General features: G+C 39.8%; 2 protein-coding genes across 6 annotated transcripts in view; both read left to right on the forward strand.

Moving 5' to 3' along the window:
- LOC133485383 (collagen alpha-1(XIV) chain) overlaps nucleotides 1-7035 on the forward strand; it is a 49318-nt gene extending 42283 nt beyond the window's left edge. For 3 of the 5 annotated variants that reach the window (XM_061788975.1, XM_061788967.1, XM_061788983.1), the window contains 12 exons: nucleotides 79-132; nucleotides 351-446; nucleotides 1407-1460; nucleotides 1568-1621; nucleotides 1699-1752; nucleotides 3166-3237; nucleotides 3324-3359; nucleotides 3909-3975; nucleotides 4243-4431; nucleotides 4532-4609; nucleotides 5518-5679; nucleotides 6408-7035. In XM_061788975.1, coding sequence (XP_061644959.1) covers nucleotides 79-132; nucleotides 351-446; nucleotides 1407-1460; nucleotides 1568-1621; nucleotides 1699-1752; nucleotides 3166-3237; nucleotides 3324-3359; nucleotides 3909-3975; nucleotides 4243-4431; nucleotides 4532-4609; nucleotides 5518-5679; nucleotides 6408-6436 — 945 coding nt within the window. In that variant the 3' untranslated portion in view covers nucleotides 6437-7035. Of the gene's footprint in view, nucleotides 1-78; nucleotides 133-350; nucleotides 447-1365; nucleotides 1461-1567; nucleotides 1623-1698; nucleotides 1753-3165; nucleotides 3238-3323; nucleotides 3360-3908; nucleotides 3976-4242; nucleotides 4432-4531; nucleotides 4610-5517; nucleotides 5680-6407 lie in introns of those variants that run through there. The other 2 variants (XR_009790685.1, XR_009790686.1) reach the window with 2 other exon arrangements.
- A 487-nt stretch (nucleotides 7036-7522) lies between these two features.
- dpm1 (dolichyl-phosphate mannosyltransferase subunit 1, catalytic) lies at nucleotides 7523-19353 on the forward strand. The gene is made up of 9 exons (XM_061789025.1): nucleotides 7523-7694; nucleotides 7910-8009; nucleotides 8108-8141; nucleotides 8260-8336; nucleotides 8439-8464; nucleotides 11434-11529; nucleotides 11613-11681; nucleotides 13490-13604; nucleotides 17075-19353. The coding sequence occupies exons 1-9, from the start codon at nucleotides 7564-7566 to the stop codon at nucleotides 17177-17179; spliced, it is 753 nt and encodes a 250-aa protein (XP_061645009.1). The 5' UTR covers nucleotides 7523-7563; the 3' UTR covers nucleotides 17180-19353.
- Nucleotides 19354-20034: the final 681 nt, after the last annotated feature.

A 20034-nucleotide genomic window follows, 5' to 3' on the forward strand; every position in this document is an offset into this window, starting at 1 on the left:
TCACCAGACGTTCTAGAGTTCTAATAAATGCAGAGAATCTAAAGAATCCAAATAATTGTTCTATTTTTTTGCTCCCAGGGTAAGCCTGGTCCCCGTGGTGAGAAAGGTGATAAGGGTCAACAAGGACACAAGGTAAATGAAGTGAGGCAGTTTGCATTGAAAACAAAAGCAAACCTTTCTTTCCTGTACCTTCTTCAAACTTTTACGGATGTTTACAAGGTAGCTACATATAGCTACATATACAAATGAAATATGACGATTTACACAGAGAGACAGTTTTATGGTTTATATGAATAATCTGATCACTAAATCATTCCTTGAAACAATCAGATGTCGTTTTTGTGTTGCAGGGTGAAATGGGTCCTCCAGGAAAACCTGGACTTGAGGGAGGTCTCGGAGCGGTGGGCAGCAGAGGGCCCCAGGGAATGACTGTGCAAGGGAAAGTAGTAAGTAACCTTCCTTGCCTTTAGTTCTTACCGTGTACAGTCGTATCAAACGAAACATTATATTGGGATGTCCCGATTACATTGTTTTGCACCAGAGTCAGAGTCACTTGATTTTAAGTATCTTCCGATACTGAGTCATGATCCAGTACCCTGGCAATGTGTTAAGAAGAAAAAAAGAGAGTGGATCCCTACGGAAGCGTATTGCATTCACTTGAAAAAATAAAAAACAACAGTTTTTCTGAGTAATTTATTTTGGGGTTTGTTTTTTGGAATATTTTCTTTCCATCCTCTATTTTTGTGAGTAATTTATTTCCTGTTTTTCTGACTAGTTTCTTTCTGTTTTTCTGACAATCCCCCCCCCCCCCCCCCCCGTTTTTGTAATTATTTTTTTCCGGTTTTCTGACTAATTTATCTCCTGTTTTTCGGTCAGATACTCACCTAAAATACTCAGGAAAAAATGAAAAAAAATATGCAAAAAAATTACTCAGAAAAACAGGAGTTTTTTTTTTGTTTGTTTTTTTTTTAAATCCAAGTGAATGCAATACGCTTCTGTATATTCCAACTTGATACCTTTTTATACAGCTATAAGCCTAGTTCGGCAGAGGTTCAAGCCAAATAAACAAATACAATTGTTCTATACCATATCAGTGGTGTAGCACAAACTAATGATACAAACAAATCACATTTAAATATCGCATCTTAAATAAACTAGAATCTAAAAATTCAAATACCAGAAGCTTCAGTTAGTGCAGTAAATAAAGGATCTACTTATATGGTCAATGAATCAATTTCACTCAGTGCAAGATTGTCGATGTAAAACTAGAGCACTTAATTCCACTTCAAAAAATGAACACCATCGTTGAAACGAACATACAACCCTTTAAAAAAGTCAATTGTCCATGATATGTCCCCTTTTAAGGATGGCTGAAAAACAACCATCATCCATATTCCTCCTCTTAGGGTCCACCTGGGGAAAGAGGAGAAAAGGGAGAACCTGGAAGAGCTGGACTACAGGTGACATTGCAAAGCTGTCCATATAGATGTTAGTTTGAACCTCAAAAAACCTTAAAAGGCATCAGTTCCCACTCAAGTCTTGTGCTTCGTGTGTCTTTTATATGTAGGGTCTACCTGGCTCTCCAGGCCCAAAAGGTGAAGATGGCCCCCTAGGCCCTAAAGTGAGATGACTGGTGGTACCAAAACGGTAAACATTGCTCTCCTCCATGTCCTCATCTTCCTGCCATGTGTCTCATAGGGCATCCGAGGTGTTGAAGGCAACATGGGTCCCACTGGCCCCACTGGATCAAGGGTAAGATCGAGTTTTAATTTGCTAAGCGAATGTTTGCCTATGTGTGCACATTGCCCCATACGTAACCATTAACTTGGCCCATAACAGAATTATAGACAGTTCTGTAATTATTTACTTTCCGCGGGGTCCTGCATTTGCCAGGACGTAATCGTTGATGGTGACCCTCACATACAAATATTTGGGCCAGATTGAAAATAAAAATATCGTAGAATTACGAGAAAATAGTTGTCATGCTGCAAGACCAAAGTTGTAATGTTATAGAAGCAAAATAGTAGTACATTGTGGGGGGAAAAAAATATTCTTTTATGAGAGTATAGTTAGAATATTGTATGGTAATATTACTAGAAGAATGTCGTAACGTTATGAGAATATGGTCATAATGTTAGGAGAGACTAGTCGTAGAGTTACAAGATTAAAATCTGAATATTATGGAAAATGATAATAATACATTGTTATATTAAGTTAATATTAATAAATAAATAATAGTCATATTAACAGAGGAAAAACAATAGTAATGTTAAGCGAATAAAATTGTGATATAACAAAAAAAAGAAGTAACATTTCTGAGAAGACAGCTCTCTGGTTTTCATGTTGATTACATCTCAACTAGTAAAATGTCGTCTTTACGGGCAAAACCTGAAACTGAGCATAAAAGTTCAACACAATTTTTGGTTTGAATAATCCCTGAAATAGGACAAACCGGGGAAACAAAACAGTCTTCTAAATTGTGTACATCCGATCCAAATGGAAGCCTATCCCAGCATTTCCACAATTAGTGCTCTCCTCACAAGTGGATATTATTCAGTTTGATCCTTAATGTCACCCACCATCCTTTTGTGTGGTGTAGCACTTGTTGTTTTGGAATTAAATCAGGGAACACTCTTGTCTTGGCCCACTCACACAGTTATCTTGTCCTTGAGAGAAAAGGGAGGCTGGTAGAGCCACTGAGAAAGGATGAGGGAAGGGAGGAAAAAAACAATTAAACTACGAGGGACATTTGAAAAAGTCACACAAGAACAAAAAACTATTGAAGTAATAAAAAAATCACACAGAAATTATGGGATAATATAATAAAAGAATATTGAATATATTTTGTCATAACAGTGACTGTGAAATAAAAACACACCTGACTTCAGGGTAGACGGCATTGTTTCAGTTTCCCACTTAGTGATGGTGTGTATGTGAATGTGAATGGTTGTCTGTCGCCATACAGTATGTGCGTTGTGATTGACTGTCGAATGGTCCATTGTGTAGTCCGCCTTTTGCCCGAAGTCAGCTGGGATAGACTCCAGCAACTCTGATAGATAAATTGATGGATAGATAGATAGATGGGATAATTCATTTCTATTACAACTATTTTCTATCCTCTCAGTCTGTAGATGTAATTTGGATAACGTTATATTTAATGTACAGGGCTTCCAGGGCATGCCAGGACACCCGGGACCCACTGGGGAGAGAGGCTTCACCGGAGCTAGTGGGGCTACGGTAGGGACAAAGGGACAAATATCAAAATCAGTCGAATCTGCCATTTGTTTCTTTATATTTATATGCATTTATATTTGAAATTATAGGGTCTTCCCGGGAGTAAAGGGGAACTAGGAGGAAAGGTAGGTGACAACAGCCTTCTGATGATCATCAGGAATTTTTCACAGTTGTAATACAGTGAACTCCTGCGATCTCGGGACCGAGCCCTGTCGCGAATAATGAAAGTCCACAAGAAATTGACATAAAAGTTTGTAATTTCCTATCGATACCACAAGATGGTGGGGACACACTTGCTATAAAGCTATGGCCTGACCAAATGAACCTCCTCCCCTCACTTTGACACAGGTGCTTGGCAACAAGATGCCTCCAGATGGTGCCAAAGCAATATTTTTCTATTAGACGTTGCTTTGGCCTATGCACAAACACAGCAAATGAGTGAGTTTTAAGTAAGAACCGGAGGATGGTTTCCCCCAAAAAATCAGCGAATGCCAAACTGCAAATATGTGAGGGATTATTGTATTGTGATTTTGCCTATTTGCCAGTATGACAAAAATGGGGAGTTGTAGTATGACTTCAAATGAAAAACATCTGTGCAGTTATCCTCATGTTTATTTATGGTACACGAAAATGTAAAAGTAATACATTACATGGATGTTTCACATGTTTTACAGGGAGAGCCTCAGTCCATGGCCATGATCTACCAGCTTGTCACAGAGGCGTGTGAACAACTTGTTCACAGTATGGATTCTTTGAAAGCAACACTATGATAATAATGTTAATGTGCAGTGGAACCTCAAGTTGAATTTCACCGTCCCACCATTTGAAAAAAAAAATGCGTTATTTGTCTCTTCCTATTTCCTACGGGGGAGAAAAAATGTTTCAACTAGCATCCCAGAGTAGATTGTGTTCACCTTTAGAGGTTCCACTGTGATCTGATGATATTTCATCAGAACCCTGTCTCCACATCCAATGTGAGCACGACTTGAATTTGTGTTTATATGTCAGAGGAGGTGAGGAAGTTGGACATGTTCATCGATGACATGAGCCGGAAGTCAGCTCCTGTGGAGGAGCCCGTGGGGCCTCCAGGGGAGCCAGGAATACCGGGTTCCAGGGGTCCACCAGGCTCAAGGGGCACCCAGGGGAATATTGGCCCCCGAGGGAGACCTGGCAGACCTGGGTATCCTGGAGAACAAGGTCATTCTGACTAAAATTATTATTTCTCTCTCTTGAGTTGTTCAAAATGTAAATTTTACTGTATGTACAGTATTTTCCTGATCATTTGTCTCCTCTACAGGAAGGTCAGGGTTGCCAGGGCCAAAAGGTGATGCCGGGGCCAATGTACAAGGGGCCCCAGGGGTCAGAGGGCATGCAGGTACCTCTCCTGCAAATATCATAGATAGATATGAATATAGTGTGAAATAACAGGTTAGGTTAAAAAAAAAATCGGGACCAGGTGAATTGGCAGAACACTGAATACCCAATAAGTACAGTGTTATAAAAGTAATTAAAGATGTTGCATGTTTAATTGATGAAAATTTGGTAAAAATATAGTCACGTATTCACATTTGAACAATAACTGTGAATTGAGCGATATAACAAAAAAAATAATTTACAGGAATGTAAATGTACAAAGTCACCTCAGGACTGTGTAATACAGTTCTCGCCACCATTACTGGTACCCATGAAAGCGGAGAACCCAATTGCTGGGGGGGGGGGGGGAATCATTAAAAATGGGGGGATTAGACCAGGGGATGTCGTCGATATTTGTCAAATGTGAGCCTGTGAAGCCCTACGAGACTGTTTTGTGATTAAGGAGCAAGAGTTTCTTGACAGATGCACACCAGTCTTTTGTTTATAGCAACAAAAGGAAGATACGGGAGGTAGGTAGGTTTGGATGGAAGGTCCTTCAGAACACTAATGGCCATAATTATTCATCAATGAACAAATATATACAGCCATCCATTTTCTATGGTACTTGTTTTTGTCACGAATGAGCTGGAGCCAATCCCAACTGACTTTCGGCAAGTGGTGCATACCCTGGACTGGTCGCTAGCCAGTCGCAGGGCACAAATAGACAGATAACCAGTCACATTCACATCTAAGTACAATTTAGTCTTCATTAAACCTAACATTTATGTTTTTGGAATGCAGGAGGAAATTGCCAATTATTTTACTGCCGTTTGAGTCACAATTATGGTTGAACTATATAGAACTCAGCAGTATGACTTTCCAACAACTTCCAATGCATATGTGTTGTATTCTATGTCTTTTCTATGTCAGGTCCTTTGGGTGAGTCCAAGATTGGAATGCCTGGGCCAAAAGGAGAAAATGGACAGCCAGGACGACCGGGGCTCCCTGGAACTCCCGGCCAGCCGGGCGAGATCGGACCACCCGGAGTGTGTGACAGCAGTGGAGGCTGCCACCCAGTTCCTCAGCAAACGGGTTAGCATTTAAACTGCAACCACAACGGGTCTCCATCTTCATACTGTTTATCTAGACATCCGTTTTCTATAGCTCTTGTCGTCATTAGGGTCATGGCTAAACTGAAGCCCATCCCAGCAGACTTTGGGTGAGAGGCAGGGTACACACTGGACTTGTCCGCAGCCTATCACAGTGCACATATAGACAAGTGCTCACATTCACACTTATGAATAATTTAGTCTTCAGTTAACTTACCATGCATGGTTTTGGAATGTGGGAGAAAACCCCCACAAAAACAGGGACAGAATATGCGTACTCCACACATTTGAACCCTGAACCTGAGAAGTGTGTGAGGCAGATGTACTACCCACTAGTCCATTGTGTAGAAATAATGGAAAATATTCTGTTCCACTGTCAAACTGGAACTCTAGGGGCGCTTCATGTCACCTTGCATTTAAAAACAAAACAAAAACTAAACAGAAGTGACTTTGCTGGTTTACATTCAGGAGTACTTGTTTTATTATTATTGTCACCTTTTTGTGACAGTAACCGCTTTATCATAGTCATTTTTATTTCTGGTATTTTTCCACCATTGGTACCCTTGTGTATCTGAAAAACATGCAATGGTCTTAATATTATCTTCCATGTTTTGTTAATAATGGATACCTACGTGTCGTTTACGGCTTTCTCACTGCTAATAACTATATTTGTGGGTGCATGCGCACATGCATGTGTTTGTCCCTCTACAGGAGGCCCTTATTACGTCTACCAGCCTTGAGTGGATATTTGAAATAGCAAGTGGTGGTGGTGATGACATCACAACAGGACGCCTGTTTACATTGACAATGCTTCTGGAGCTCAGTGCATCAGTTGTTGGCAGTGTTTTGCTTAAACTGATGCAGCACTCCCAAGTGTCATCGTTGGAGAAAGCAAACTAGGAGGAGGAGGAGAATCTGCCTGTGATGTCACACTGTTCTGAGGAACCAGCGTATTTCCTAAGGATTAGGTTTTATGTTGTGTTATTTCGATAAGGATTTGAGTTTTGATCAACAGCTTCAGTAAGATCTTCCCACTTGGATCCATTAGGTCCTGTTTTATAAACCATATTCGCACTGATACCTTTTTTTAATCATGTTTTTATAGTCATGCACTGTGTTGTAGTTTAGCCAGATGTCTTACATTCCCTCATTTCATTTTCCATTCTAACCTAAACTGCCTCAAAATCAATGACGATATATCCATGGTGAAATGTTTATATTATGATCCATGGTATAAATGACTGTATGTTGTGTATGATATGTATATATTGACTGTACGCAGTTCTTCATTGTGTTCATTTGTAAGTGTCCTTGCCGGATAAAACACTTTTATACAGCCGTCATTGTCAATTAATTATTTGTGTGTGTGTGTGTGTGTGTGTGCGCGCGTGATTTGGACAAAAGGAGCGTTTTATTGATTCCTTTATGCTTTTATCCTTCAACTATGATTTTATTCCATTCATCCGAGAGTACTTAAACAAATCGAACGCACGAATGTTGTTAATAATAGTGGAACTAGTGTAGTTAGTAATTATTTCCAGTAGTGTCAATTTTTAAGAACACCGACGTTTCTACAGGTGGTCGATAATTCATCACGCCCAACAGAAGCAGAAACCTTAAAAGAATAATAGGTAGTGATGACATTGAGTACAATTTGGTGACGTTTACTCTGATTTTTCTGCAACAAAGAGCAAGTATACATAGTTAATAGAGGTTCGTCAATGTAACGGTTTCAATCCAACTACAGGTAGAAATGAAAAGCTTCCACTTCATCGTCACAGTAATAAATTACTTTGAAATTACTAAACCGGAAGTGATGTGTCAATTTGGCTAACTTTAACAGTGGTAAATACGGAGCGACGTCGCCATGCTTGCTAGGAAGACTTCACACTTGAAGCCAAACGATAGAGATAAATATTCTGTGTTATTGCCCACCTATAACGAAAGGGAAAACCTCCCTTTGATTGTGTGGCTTTTGGTGAAATATTTCGATGAAAGGTGAGTTCAGGAGAACTTGCAGTGCTGGTGAGCTCGGCGCTTACATGCGAAACGATTCAGTGATGAGGTGTCACTTAAACCGGTCCGGCCCCTCGTTTTTTTTTTATTCTTATTAAATGTCATTATGTATAGATTATTCTACATATACGTTGAATGTAAAGTTTTTATGTTTTGCTTGACATTTTTTAGTCATTCAGTTGAATTTGCTTTTGCAGTGGTTACAAGTACGAGATTATCGTCATTGACGACGGAAGCCCCGATGGGACATTGGAAGTGGCCGAACAGCTCCAAACGATATATGGAAAGGACAAAATAGTAAGTTCTTTTTGGAACACTTTTTCATTTAATTTCAGAAATACATTGTCATTTTACACGTAGTATATTAACATACCATACTTGTTTTCTCTATCAAGCTTCTCCGGCCACGAGCAACGAAGTTAGGCCTGGGTTAGTTCAAAACTGATTTAAAAGTAAAAAGCATGATAATACGCTATATGTACAAATGGACACCTATAACCCCCCCCCCCCCCTCCAATTTTATTTTATTTTTTTTAAATAAATAAAGGCACCGCTTACATCCACGGCATGAAGCACGCCACAGGAAATTTCATCTTCATCATGGATGCTGATCTCTCTCATCATGTGAGTGCAGCCCTACAAGTTTACTATGTCAATGAGAATGTAATAAGTCACGCAATGTGTATGTGTGATGTCTTTTTTTTTAATTTTCTTTCATTATTTCAGCCCAAATTCATCCCAGAATTTATTGAGTAAGTATTATTTTCTTTTTTTTTATTTTAAAACCGCTATACAGTGGTATCTTGACTTATTGGTTTAATTTATTCTGTGACCAAGACTAAATTTACTGATTCAAGACAATTTTACCGATTGAAATGAATTGAAATGCCGTTAATGCATCCCAGTTCCAAATAAGCCACCACATTTTTTTGGGACGTGTGTTTTTAATAAAGAAAAATTATAATGACTTATGAGGGTCACTTATTGAGAGAGAGAGAGAGAGAGAAAAGATGAGACGAGGTTTAAAGTCATCATGGCGACATTTAAAGTCGAAAGAACACTATTTTTAAAGTCATCTTGAGGAGATACAAAGTCGTCACGATTTGTCACACTTACTTGATGGCCAGCGATCATGTGGGGCTCTGTTCCTATGCCAGGATGTGCTCTCATCAATTGTTGATGTTTATATGTTAACTTCACGTTAACCGCGATCCTCACGCCAATTGCTGAATTTAAATCTCATCATGATGACTATGGTCTCATCACGTTGACTTTTTATTTTGCATCCTGTAGACTTTAAATGTATAACTTTAAATCTTGTCTCATATTTTCGTCCTCTCTCAGTAGTTGACTTTGTATTTGTGTGTTTGGCTGTTTGTCCCGATAAATAAATGACTGAAAGAACATTGGTGACTGTGGCTCTCCTTGGCCACATGCGAGAGCATGACAGTACCTTTAGTCATTCAATGCCATCCATTTTGAAAAATGGAACCTCAAGAGTGCCAGCCATTTTAGAGCATTTTGACAGATTTTTCAAGAATATTGTTCGATGATTATATATACACCGAATTTAACAAATGCAATAAACTCTCTTCTTTCAGCAGAAAAAAAGTTTATTTTTCCGTTTCTTAGTAAGCAACAGTAGAATATAGGTAGGTTTTACTAAATTCAGCAATTTCTCCCAGAAAGCTGAGAATTTTTTTTTATTTTTTGTATTTTTTTAAATAAGCATACAGTGACTTTTATGCATACTTTTTGGTTTTGTGGCGCTCCATTTGAACATTGTTCTTATTTCATGAACTGGCTAAAACAGCATTTAGGAATGGCTTTTGATTTCAAAATAATACTGTATTTTGTAATTTGTAATTTACTGTCAATGATGCAACTCACCAGATACAGTCAGTATCTGTATTGTTCAAAGACACTACATAAATGGCGATCGTGGTACGCGTAGACGTCATAGATATCTGTTGTACTTCTCACATTTATAACACATACTTCCACTACTAGCACAACACAAGTTCTGAAATCTATACACACATATTATCTGTTCTACAACCCCAATTCCAATGAAGTTGGAACGTTGTGTGAAACATCAATAAAAACAGAAAACAATGATTTGCAAATCATGTTCAACCTATATTTAATTGAATACACTACAAAGACAAGATATTTAATGTTCAAACTGATAAACTATGAACACTTTTATGGCTGCAACACGTTCCAAAAAAGCTGGGACAGGGTCATGTTTACCACTGTGTTACATCACCTTTTCTTTTAACAACATTCAATAAACGTTTGGGAACTGAGGATACTAATTGTTGAAGCTTTGTAGGTGGAATTCTTTCCCATTCTTGCTTGATGTACAGCTTCAGCTGTTCAACAGTCCGGGGTCTCCGTTGTCGTATTTTACGCTTCATAATGCGCCACACATTTTCAATGGGAGACAGGTCTGGGCTGCAGGCAGGCCCGTCTAGTACCCGCACTCATTTACTGATTTCTCCAGATTCTCTGAACCTTTTAATGATATTATGGACCGTAGATGATGAAATCCCTAAATTCCTTGCAATTGTACGTTGAGGAACATTGTCCTTAAACTGTTCGACTATTTTCTCACGCACTTGTTCACAAAGAGGTGAACCTCGCCCCATCTTTGCTTGTGAATGACTGAGCAATTCAGGGAAGCTCCTTGTATACCCAATCATGGCACCCACGTGTTCCCAATTAGCCTGTTCACCTGTGGGATGTTCCAAACAGGTGTTTGATGAGCATTCCTCAACTTTCTCAGTCTTTTTTGCCACCTGTCCCAGCTTTTTTGGAACGTGTTGCAGCCATAAAATTCTAAGTTAATGATTATTTGCTAAAAACAATAAAGTTTGTCAGTTTGAACATTAAATCTCTTGTCTTTGTAGTGTATTCAATTAAATACAGGTTGAACATGATTTGCAGATCATTGTATTCTGTTTTTATTTGTTTAACTCAATGTCCCAACTTCATTGGAATTGGGGTTATAGTCTAAAATCATTGCTTCGACTTGTCCCTACTGCTCAGCAACAGCGCAGCCATTTTTTGTTTGAACGGGTGGAATAGAGAAAACTTGCTATTGAATCTAAAATGATGCATCATTTCTATCTGTTGGCCGTAGCACCTCAGTACACTGCTTCCCACGTCTAATACTTGACGAATGAATTGCATGAGCCCCTCCTGTGTCCAATGCAGTATAAAAAAAAAAAAAAAAAAAGTCGTTCTTGGCACTGAACGTTTAGTTCCTAAAGAACAACCCTTGTTGTTCTTGGCATTGAATGAGTTTTTCTTTTCAAATAACTCGAGCGGGGTTGTATCGGAAGCTTGCCAGTAACGAATTTAAGATCGCAACACAAAGCAAAAAAGTAAACCAAGCGACGACTCGTAACTCGAAATACTCTCATACAGTACCAATCAATCACTACTGGGTACGCTAGTGGTTTGCATGTTAAAATTTTATCTGCTCAGCATTATGAGGGAATACCTCTCAACAAGGCAAGATTCTACCTATAATTCTGTCTTTCTGAGCATGTTCTTCATGCAAATTGCTGGCATTCTCAGTGTTAGCAAACTGACTGTTCGTATGTTAGCATTTTATTAACACATTATGTGTATCATGCTAGATGTTGGTAGTAGTTGGTTAGATGTTAGTTCAAAGCTCCATACAAAGGAAATGCTGTTTTGTGTCTTTGCTCAGGAAGCAGAAGGAAGGCGATTATGATTTGGTGTCGGGTACTCGCTACCGAGGCAACGGTGGCGTCTATGGGTGGGACCTGCGTAGGAAACTCATCAGGTAACAAATGTGACCGGATGTGACCGTACACGGTGCACAGACAAGACAGCTCTGTCATTTCATTTTCTTTCTCTCGCACTCAGTCGGGGCGCCAATTTTCTGACTCAAGTGCTGTTGCGGCCTGGTGCTTCAGACCTCACAGGCAGCTTCAGGTGAGCTTCAGTGTGCCCAAAATAAATTCTCCGGACCCTTCATTAGGAACACCTCAAATAAGATCCAATAGAAGAGCTTTATTAAAAACTCTGCCTTTACAGCAATAACAATGCTCAAATTCATTTCATTAATTTAAAGGTCCAATATTTTGGCTATTTTTACCTCCATAAAGTGACTCTAACATGGACTTAGTGTAAAAGTGTCAATTTCATTTAAAAAAAAAAAAAAAAAAAACACCCTGATTTGTCATACGAGTGTCCAGAAAAGGCCCCTCTGTATCTGCTTTCTCCATATTTGGCTAAGATCGCCCCCTTTGCTCTGATTGGAAGCCTCAGTGTAGAAGACCCACTTGTGAGAGCACACGTTTATGTTAATGGTGCTAAGGTCGTGAGCGGAGAGGTAGGCTGAGATCTTCGCTAGTGACGTAGATAAGCTTGAGAAATGCAAATGACCTGACTTCAGGCCTCTCGGCAAAAAAAAAACCTCTGGAACACAGGAATGCGTGGACGATTTTAATTCATGTTTCACGTTTACTCAGGCATCATAGAGACAATATTACATCACAAATACAAGATAAAGTTGATTTGGCAAAATCTGGGACATTTAATATCTATATATCAAAGGCACTGTTGGGGAGTAACGAGTTACATGAAACGAGACTATCCAATATAAATGTATTACTATTACCATATATTATTATATTTAACATTTGTGTAATTGTAATCCATTTCAGTGTGTAATTAAATTACAGTTGTTTATGGAAATTTCCGTGATTAAATTTTTCGTTACATTTGAAAAATAGCCATAAAAACTCAGATTTTTATGAATTTTTTTTTTTCTCCATATCACTTCCTCCTTCTTAAACCGACGGTTGTGATTGGCAATTGTGGTGCAATCTATTAGTTTGTCGAAGATTTTCAAAAGGTTACACTTTTTAACACATAAAAGAACATTGACTTTTGAGCAGTTCCACCTCAATAATTTTGGACTTTTTGGAACATTCATTTATTTGGTTTGTCATAGACTGAAGAAAAAAAAGTCCCTTGAGTTTACGTGATTTTTATTTATATATATATATATATATATATAATATATACACACACACACTCACAGATCATTTTACATTTGAGACTTATGTGAGTCCCTGGATGCACATGTTATGGAAACAATGAGTCTCAGCCTTGGAACAATGAGTCTCTGCAACTTGTCATCACGGAATACAGATACAGTAATCCTGCGCTACATTGCGGTTCTTGCTTCATGGTCCCGCTATATTGCAGATCTTTATTGCAGTTGTTAATCTTTAATCTTTTATACTGTTTGTACAATGTTTTTGTTATCCATTGCTCTTGTTCTCCATCAATACATATGTATATATGTATATGTATATATGTATATGTATATATGTATATGTATATATGTATATGTATATATATATGTATATATATATATGTGTGTATATGTGTATATATATGTATGTATATGTATGTATATATATATATGTGTATATATATGTATTATATATATGTGTATATATATATATATATATATGTATATACATATGTACATGTATATACATGTATATATGTATGTACATATATATATGTATATACATATATATATATATATATATATATATATATATATATATATATATATATATATATATATATATATATATATATATATAAACAAATGTATATTATTTGTAGGACATAAAATATCTTTTTCGGACTGATGGAGGGAAACTGGATAATTTCCTGTTGCATAGCAGATGAATGATATGTTTTCTCTGTGTGTACATCAGACTGTACAAGAAGAAAGTCCTTGAGAGTCTGGTTGAGCGTTGCGTGTCCAAAGGTTACGTCTTTCAAATGGAAATGGTTGTCCGAGCCAGGCAGCTCAATTACACCGTTGGAGAGGTGAGTCACCAGGCCTATGGAGCATGTTTACTGGGGGTGGGGGATTAGTCCCCTGAGGGCCACACCTAATGGGGGTGTGGGGGGGTATGATTCAAATGGTTATTATGATTATGCACACGTGGACAAAATTGTTGGTTTCCATTGAAACTGGGAAAAAAAAGCAACAAAAAAATCTTGATAGTAGCCTGGACAAAAATTATGCTGCCCTTAAATTAAAATGTTGCACAACCTTTTGAGGCAAACACTATTTTGGTAACTCAATGTCCCAATATTTTGGCCCACTTATCTTGAGCAAAGTGCTCCAGCTATCTCTGGTTTGAAGAGTGCCTTTTCCTGACTGCATGTCTGCACGACTCCTTCCACAGATGTTCAATTGGATTTAGATCAGGACTTTTCAGAATGGTCTAATATTTTGCTCTGAGCCATTCGTGGGTATTTTAGCTGTGTTTTTAGGTACTTTATCCTGGTGAAGGATCTGTGACTGAGACCAAGCTTTCGGACACTGGGCAGTACATTTCACTTCATAGGTTTGAGATTTCATTGTACCCTGCACAGATTCAAGACACACTGTACTGGATGTAGCTAAGCAGCCCCAGAACATAATGGAGCCTCCATGTTTGTTCCAGCAAGTACGATATTATTTTCTTTGTTGTTGGTAACCTTCCATTAAAAGAAATAAATATCCTCAATTGTCACTGAAATAGACTAAATTTTGCCAAAATGTAGATCGACTGGTCTTGATGCTTCTGGGAGAATGTCCTTTGGAGAGATGAGACAAAAGTGAAGCTTTTTGGCAAGTCACGTCAGTTCTAAGTTTACAGACACAAAAATGAAGCATATAAAGAAGAGAGCATTGCATGTTCTCGTGCTGCTTTGCTAAATCCGACACAGGGTGTCTTCAGTCTGCACAAGGTACAATGAAATCTCATAACTATCAAGGTCTCTGGAGGGAAAGGTGCTGCCTAATGTCAGAAAGCTTGCAGCTGTAGGTCAGGGGTCGTCCAACAGGATAATGGCCCGAAATACAGAACAAAAACGATAAAAATGGCTTTGAAAAAAATCTAAGTATTCTGAAGTCTTTATCTAAATCCTATTGAACATCTGTGCATGCAGTCACAATGTACAGTACGCTTCAAACCTGACAACAACTGTAGCAGATTGTTTGATTTATCCATCCATCCATTTTCTACCGCTTATCCGAGGTCGGGTCACGGGAGCAGTAGCTTTAGCAGGGACGCCCAGACTTCCCTCTCCCCAGCCACTTCATCCAGCTCTTCCGGGGGGAACCAGAGGCGTTCCCAGGCCAGCCAAAAGACATACTCTCTCCAGCGTGTCCTGGGTCGTCCCCCGGGTCTCCTTTCGTTGGGACATGCCCGGAACACCTCACCAGGGAGGCGTCCGGAAGGCGTCCGAATCAGATGCCCCAGCCACCTCATCTGGCTCCTCTCGATGTGGAGGAGCAGCGACTCTACTCTGAGATCCTCCCGGATGACCGAGCTTCTCACCCTATATCTAAGGGAGAGCCTGGACACCCTGCGGAGGAAACTCATTTCGGCCGCTTGTATCCGGGATCTTGTTCTTTCGGTCACGACCCACAGCTCGTGACCATAGGTGAGGGTAGTAACGTAGATCGACCAGTAAATTGAGAGCTTCGCCTTTCGGCTTAGCTCCTTCTTTACCACAACGGACCGATACAAAGTCCACATCACTGCAGACGCTGCACCGATCCGCCTGTCAATCTCCCGTTCCATTCTTCCCTCACTCGTGAACAAGGCCCCAAGATACTTGAACTCCTCCACTTGGGGCAGAATCTCCTCCTCAACTTGGAGAGGGCACGCCACCCTTTTCCGACTGATTACCATGGTCTCAGATTTGGAGGTGCTGATTCTCATCCCAGCCGCTTCACACTCTGCTGCGAACTGCTCCAGTAAGAGTTGGAAGTCACGGGTTGATGAAGCCAAGAGAACCACATCCTCTGCAAAAAGCAAAGATGCAATATTGAGGCCACCAAACCAGACCCCCTCTACGCCTCGGCTGGGCCTTGAAATTCTGTCCATAAAAGTTATGAACAGAATCGGTGACAAAGGGCAGCCTTGGCGGAGTCCAACCCTCACCGGGAACGAGTCCAACTTACTGCCGGATATGTGGACCAAACTCTGACTCCGGTCGTACAGGGACCGAACAGCCCATATCAGGGGGTTCGGTACCCCATACTCCCGAAGCACCCCCCAAAGGACTCCCAGAGGGACACGGTCAAACGCCTTCTCCAAGTCCACAAAACACATGTAGACTGGTTGGGAGAACTCCCATGCACCCTCGAGGACCCTGCCGAGGGTGTAGGGCTGGTCCACTGTTCCACGGCCAGGACAAAAACCACATTGCTCATCCTGAATCTGAGATTCGACTTCCCGACGGACCGTCCTCTCCAGCACCCTTGAATAGACCTTACCAGGGAGGCTGAGGAGTGTTAAAAAGGGGGACCACCACCCCAGTCTGCCAATCCAGAGGCACCAAAGGCCCGATAGGAATCCTTCTTCAGCTTGACGGTATCCCTCACCGTTGGTGTCCACCAATGGGTTCGGGGATTGCCGTCACGACAGGCACCAACCACCTTACGGCCACAGCTCCGGTCGGCCGCCTCAGCAATGGAGGTGCGGAACATGGTCCACTCGGACTCGATGTCCGAGTACGTTTGGGCCTGCCATGTCTGACCGGCATCATATCATTGAGCATATTGTCCAAAAAAAGGATAATTCAATTGATTTAATGATTTCGTGTCATAAAACTAAAAACATTTGCTCAACTGGACAAGTGAAAGGTGGAGTTTGAGATTTGAATGTAGCCTCACTTCACTTCTCCCTTCCCCCGCCCTTGCATCTCTCACTAAAACCACACCCCTCACCAACTTGAACAAAATTCCATTTTAACTAACCGGGTGGGGTGAGGGTGGGGATCCGGCCAAAAAAAAGAAAAAAGTCTCCTGTAGGCTGCCGGGTATACTGACAGTGAGGCTGCCTGCGTGTGTGTGTGTGGGCACAAATGATTTACAACCTTTGGTCACGCTTTCTATCTCTACAGTCTCTGATAGGCTGTTCCTGTCACGCCATGACAAGTTTTAAAATAATGATTACAATAAATTAGAGGCATTAGAGGGGGCCAGAGAGGGATGATTATTTTATTTGTTTTCTCTCAAAAGATCATTTTAATAATAATCTACTGTCAGGTCATACAGATAGTTTTATATACATACAAAAAAAGTGACATTATTTTGGGTCGGGAGTTGCAAATGCCACCTTTTAATATTAAAGTATTTAAATGTTAAGTCTGGGGTTTTTTTGCTTGAGGATATCCGATCCAAGATGCATTTCGCTGTCAGCAGACGGTTGCATTCAGAAAACACCTGAAAGAACATGGAGCCTTATTTCATGACTAAACAAAGAAATGGGTTGACTCATTGACTTCTCTTTTAGGTTCCCATTTCCTTTGTGGATCGAGTCTATGGCGAGTCCAAACTGGGAAGGAACGAGATTGTGTCATTTGTGAAAGGCCTCCTCATACTATTCGTCACTACATGATCACTCCATATGCGGCATACTGTATATACATGGCCTGCTAGAGCTTTATATTGAGGACTTTATATAAATTGAATTGACCCTGATGGGGGGGAATTCCACACCTTTGGTTTAAGCAAATGATGAGAGAGCGCACCCTCCTGTTCGAAATAAATGGATTATCGGAATAATGGAGGCCAGTTTGTGTTGTACATTACCTTCCTTGTCTTCAATGGACTTTGCACAAAGAGTGTATGCTGTCTCATCATGCCCGACTGTAGACAATTGTGATACAGGATTTCACAATACATGCACCATCAACGATTTGAGTAAAAGAGCAATTATGTTAAATGTCCATGTTTTAGAAATACAAGGATTATTTCTAAGACGCTAATAAGTTGTGTTTGAGTCTAATTGTGCCCGATGTGCTGTCTCAATGTCTTGTTCCAGATGGCTTGGAGTAGTCGTACAGTGTTCCCCCACTAAATAAAAAAAAAAATAAATAAATCGCGATCATTTTTCATGGGTTTTACAGTATACTTACTGGTATGCCATTGCATATGGGAACGGAGAGCCACAGTTGCCTGTGCACTTTTCAACCATTTATTGAACGACGGTAAAACGCGCACATGCAGGAGGATATAGGAGATGCTGTCAGCCACAGCCCAGACACACAAAGACTCGCCAATGTAACATGCCCACCTGACCAGGCCCCGCCTCTTAAAGGCACTTTCATGTATATAGCGTAGACACCACTAACAACAATTGCAATATTTGTGTTAAATATATTATAGAAGTTATCATTTATTTGCTTAGCTTGCATTAGTATGATGGACAATTTTAGATGTTTCGCCTTCAAAAAGAAGACTCAGCATCATCCATGGAAGGACGCTTGGACCAAGGACGTGATCGGATGTGGTCGGGTCGTGACAGGTGTTGATCCAATATTATGTGTTGTGTCTTATTGCTTAGAATACTATGTCTGGGGAAAAACCCTCTTATTATCAAATATTTTGTGTTGTGTCTTATTACTTAGAATAATATCAAATATTATGTGTTGTGTCTTATTGCTTAAAATACTATGTCTGGGAAAAAACCCTCTTATTATCAAATATTCTGTGTTGTGTCTTATTGCTTAGAACATTATGATTGTAAATCCCTCCTATTTCAAATAAATGCAGGAGCGAGGGGGGGGGATTGTTTAGAGCGTGTTGAGAGACTGTGATCTGAACAATCTCCCATACGCCCTCCTCATGAGAAAAAGTAACAAGCGTCTTCATTCCTTTTGTGTCTATTATAATGTTGGGTAAGATTAATCTAACATAAATTGGTCCTTCGAGCCGGATGTCAACACACCCGAAGATTCCAGTTGTGGAGCTGACATCCAGTTAAGAGACCGTGGCCACGGCATTTGAGACCCTTTCCGGGACTGGTCTTCGGACTTCTCAACTGGGATCTGGAGGTTGACGACAATCCAAGGATTGAAGACGACTTTGGTGAGTTAAATTTTAAAAAAAATTTTTAGGAAAAAGGAATAAAAGAGTGAATGAATTGCGCGACGAAGAAGTCTGCGGCAGAATAAACCTTGTGTAATACTAGTCCCTGGCAAGTTAGATGGAGGACGGAATCCGATAAAATCCGTGGGGACGGCGGAGTCCTGTACGTACTTAAATTCCGTATTTCTGTATTTCTGTATTTCTGTGTTTCCGTGTTTTCGTGTGTTTATAAAAACGTTATTAATAACGTGTGTATGTGTAAAAGTATGAATTTATAAGACAGGATTGTAAGTGACAACTGAGTTTGGAAGCAAAGGCAAGAATTCTCCGCCCCAATTAGGGTAGAAGCTTGAGAATTACCAAAACTCAGACATTAATTGTCACCCTGTCATTTTTGAATAAAGTCAGTATTTAGGTCACTCTAGGTGCAAATGAACTGACTTCCAAATTCACAAAAATGGGAAATAACAACAATAAACCGGATCCAAAAATAGGCCTAACATGTAAAGATTGGAAATATGTTCAACTCCAAAACCCTTCCAAAATAGAACATTTAAACACGTGGATAACCAAATACGGTTTCGCTGGCCAGCTAAATTCGCAAAAAATAGTGAAACTTCAAAACGAAATAAAGTGTCGACACAAAAATGATATATCACAAATACAAAAAGATGGATTTGACGACTTACTCTTCTGGTTAAACATGGCGTCAAAAAGAGAAAAAGGAAGGGAGAATAAGAAACACTTAACAAATGAACAAAAAGAGCAGGAAGGTAGACATAAAAATATGTTGTTTCAAAGACAGGAAGATGACGAGACAGGACCAATAATAAGAACAAGCGAGAAAAAGATAATTGAAGAAAGTTGTAAAAAAAGTAAGGAAACAAAAGCATCAGCACCATTGTACCCGGTTTTGCCACCTCATGAAAATCCTCCAACTCAAGAGGCACAAACACAACGAATTTTACGATCGGGAGGGGTACAAATGAATTGGTCTAGAAATTTGGGAGAAACATTTTCTCCCACTCCCAAAATAACAAATATAACCTCAGACGAGGGAGATATGGATTTATTTCCAATGATTGAAGTGGCAAATCCGAATGTACAAGAAGATCGCAGAGAAACTCTTTTGGTCTATAGGACCTGGACAAATGAGGATGTGAAAAAGGCCGTAGCCGGCATCACACCTTACAAAGTAGACATTGTCCAGTTTGTTGAGGAAATAGAAAATCTTAGACAATCTTATCATTTAAATGGGACAGAGACTCAACAAGTTTGGATGACGGCAATGGGACCAGATTGGCATCTTTGCCGAGGGGATTGGGACCCAAAGCACCATGGTGTTATAATGCCACATGATGACAAAGAATTACAATATAGAGT

This window comes from Phyllopteryx taeniolatus, chromosome 1, assembly GCF_024500385.1.
Source record: "Phyllopteryx taeniolatus isolate TA_2022b chromosome 1, UOR_Ptae_1.2, whole genome shotgun sequence".
Lineage (NCBI taxonomy): Eukaryota > Metazoa > Chordata > Actinopteri > Syngnathiformes > Syngnathidae > Phyllopteryx > Phyllopteryx taeniolatus.

What these genes read in the sequence shown, in the direction of transcription:
- dpm1 (XM_061789025.1), top strand. Translation starts at nt 7,564, where the DNA reads ATGCTTGCTAGGAAGACTTCACACTTGAAGCCAAACGATAGAGATAAA. An exon ending in GTGAAATATTTCGATGAAAG is followed by an intron (nt 7,695 to 7,909) that starts GTGAGTTCAGGA and finishes TTGCTTTTGCAG; the next exon opens with TGGTTACAAGTACGAGATTA. An exon ending in ATGCTGATCTCTCTCATCAT is followed by an intron (nt 8,337 to 8,438) that starts GTGAGTGCAGCC and finishes TCATTATTTCAG; the next exon opens with CCCAAATTCATCCCAGAATT.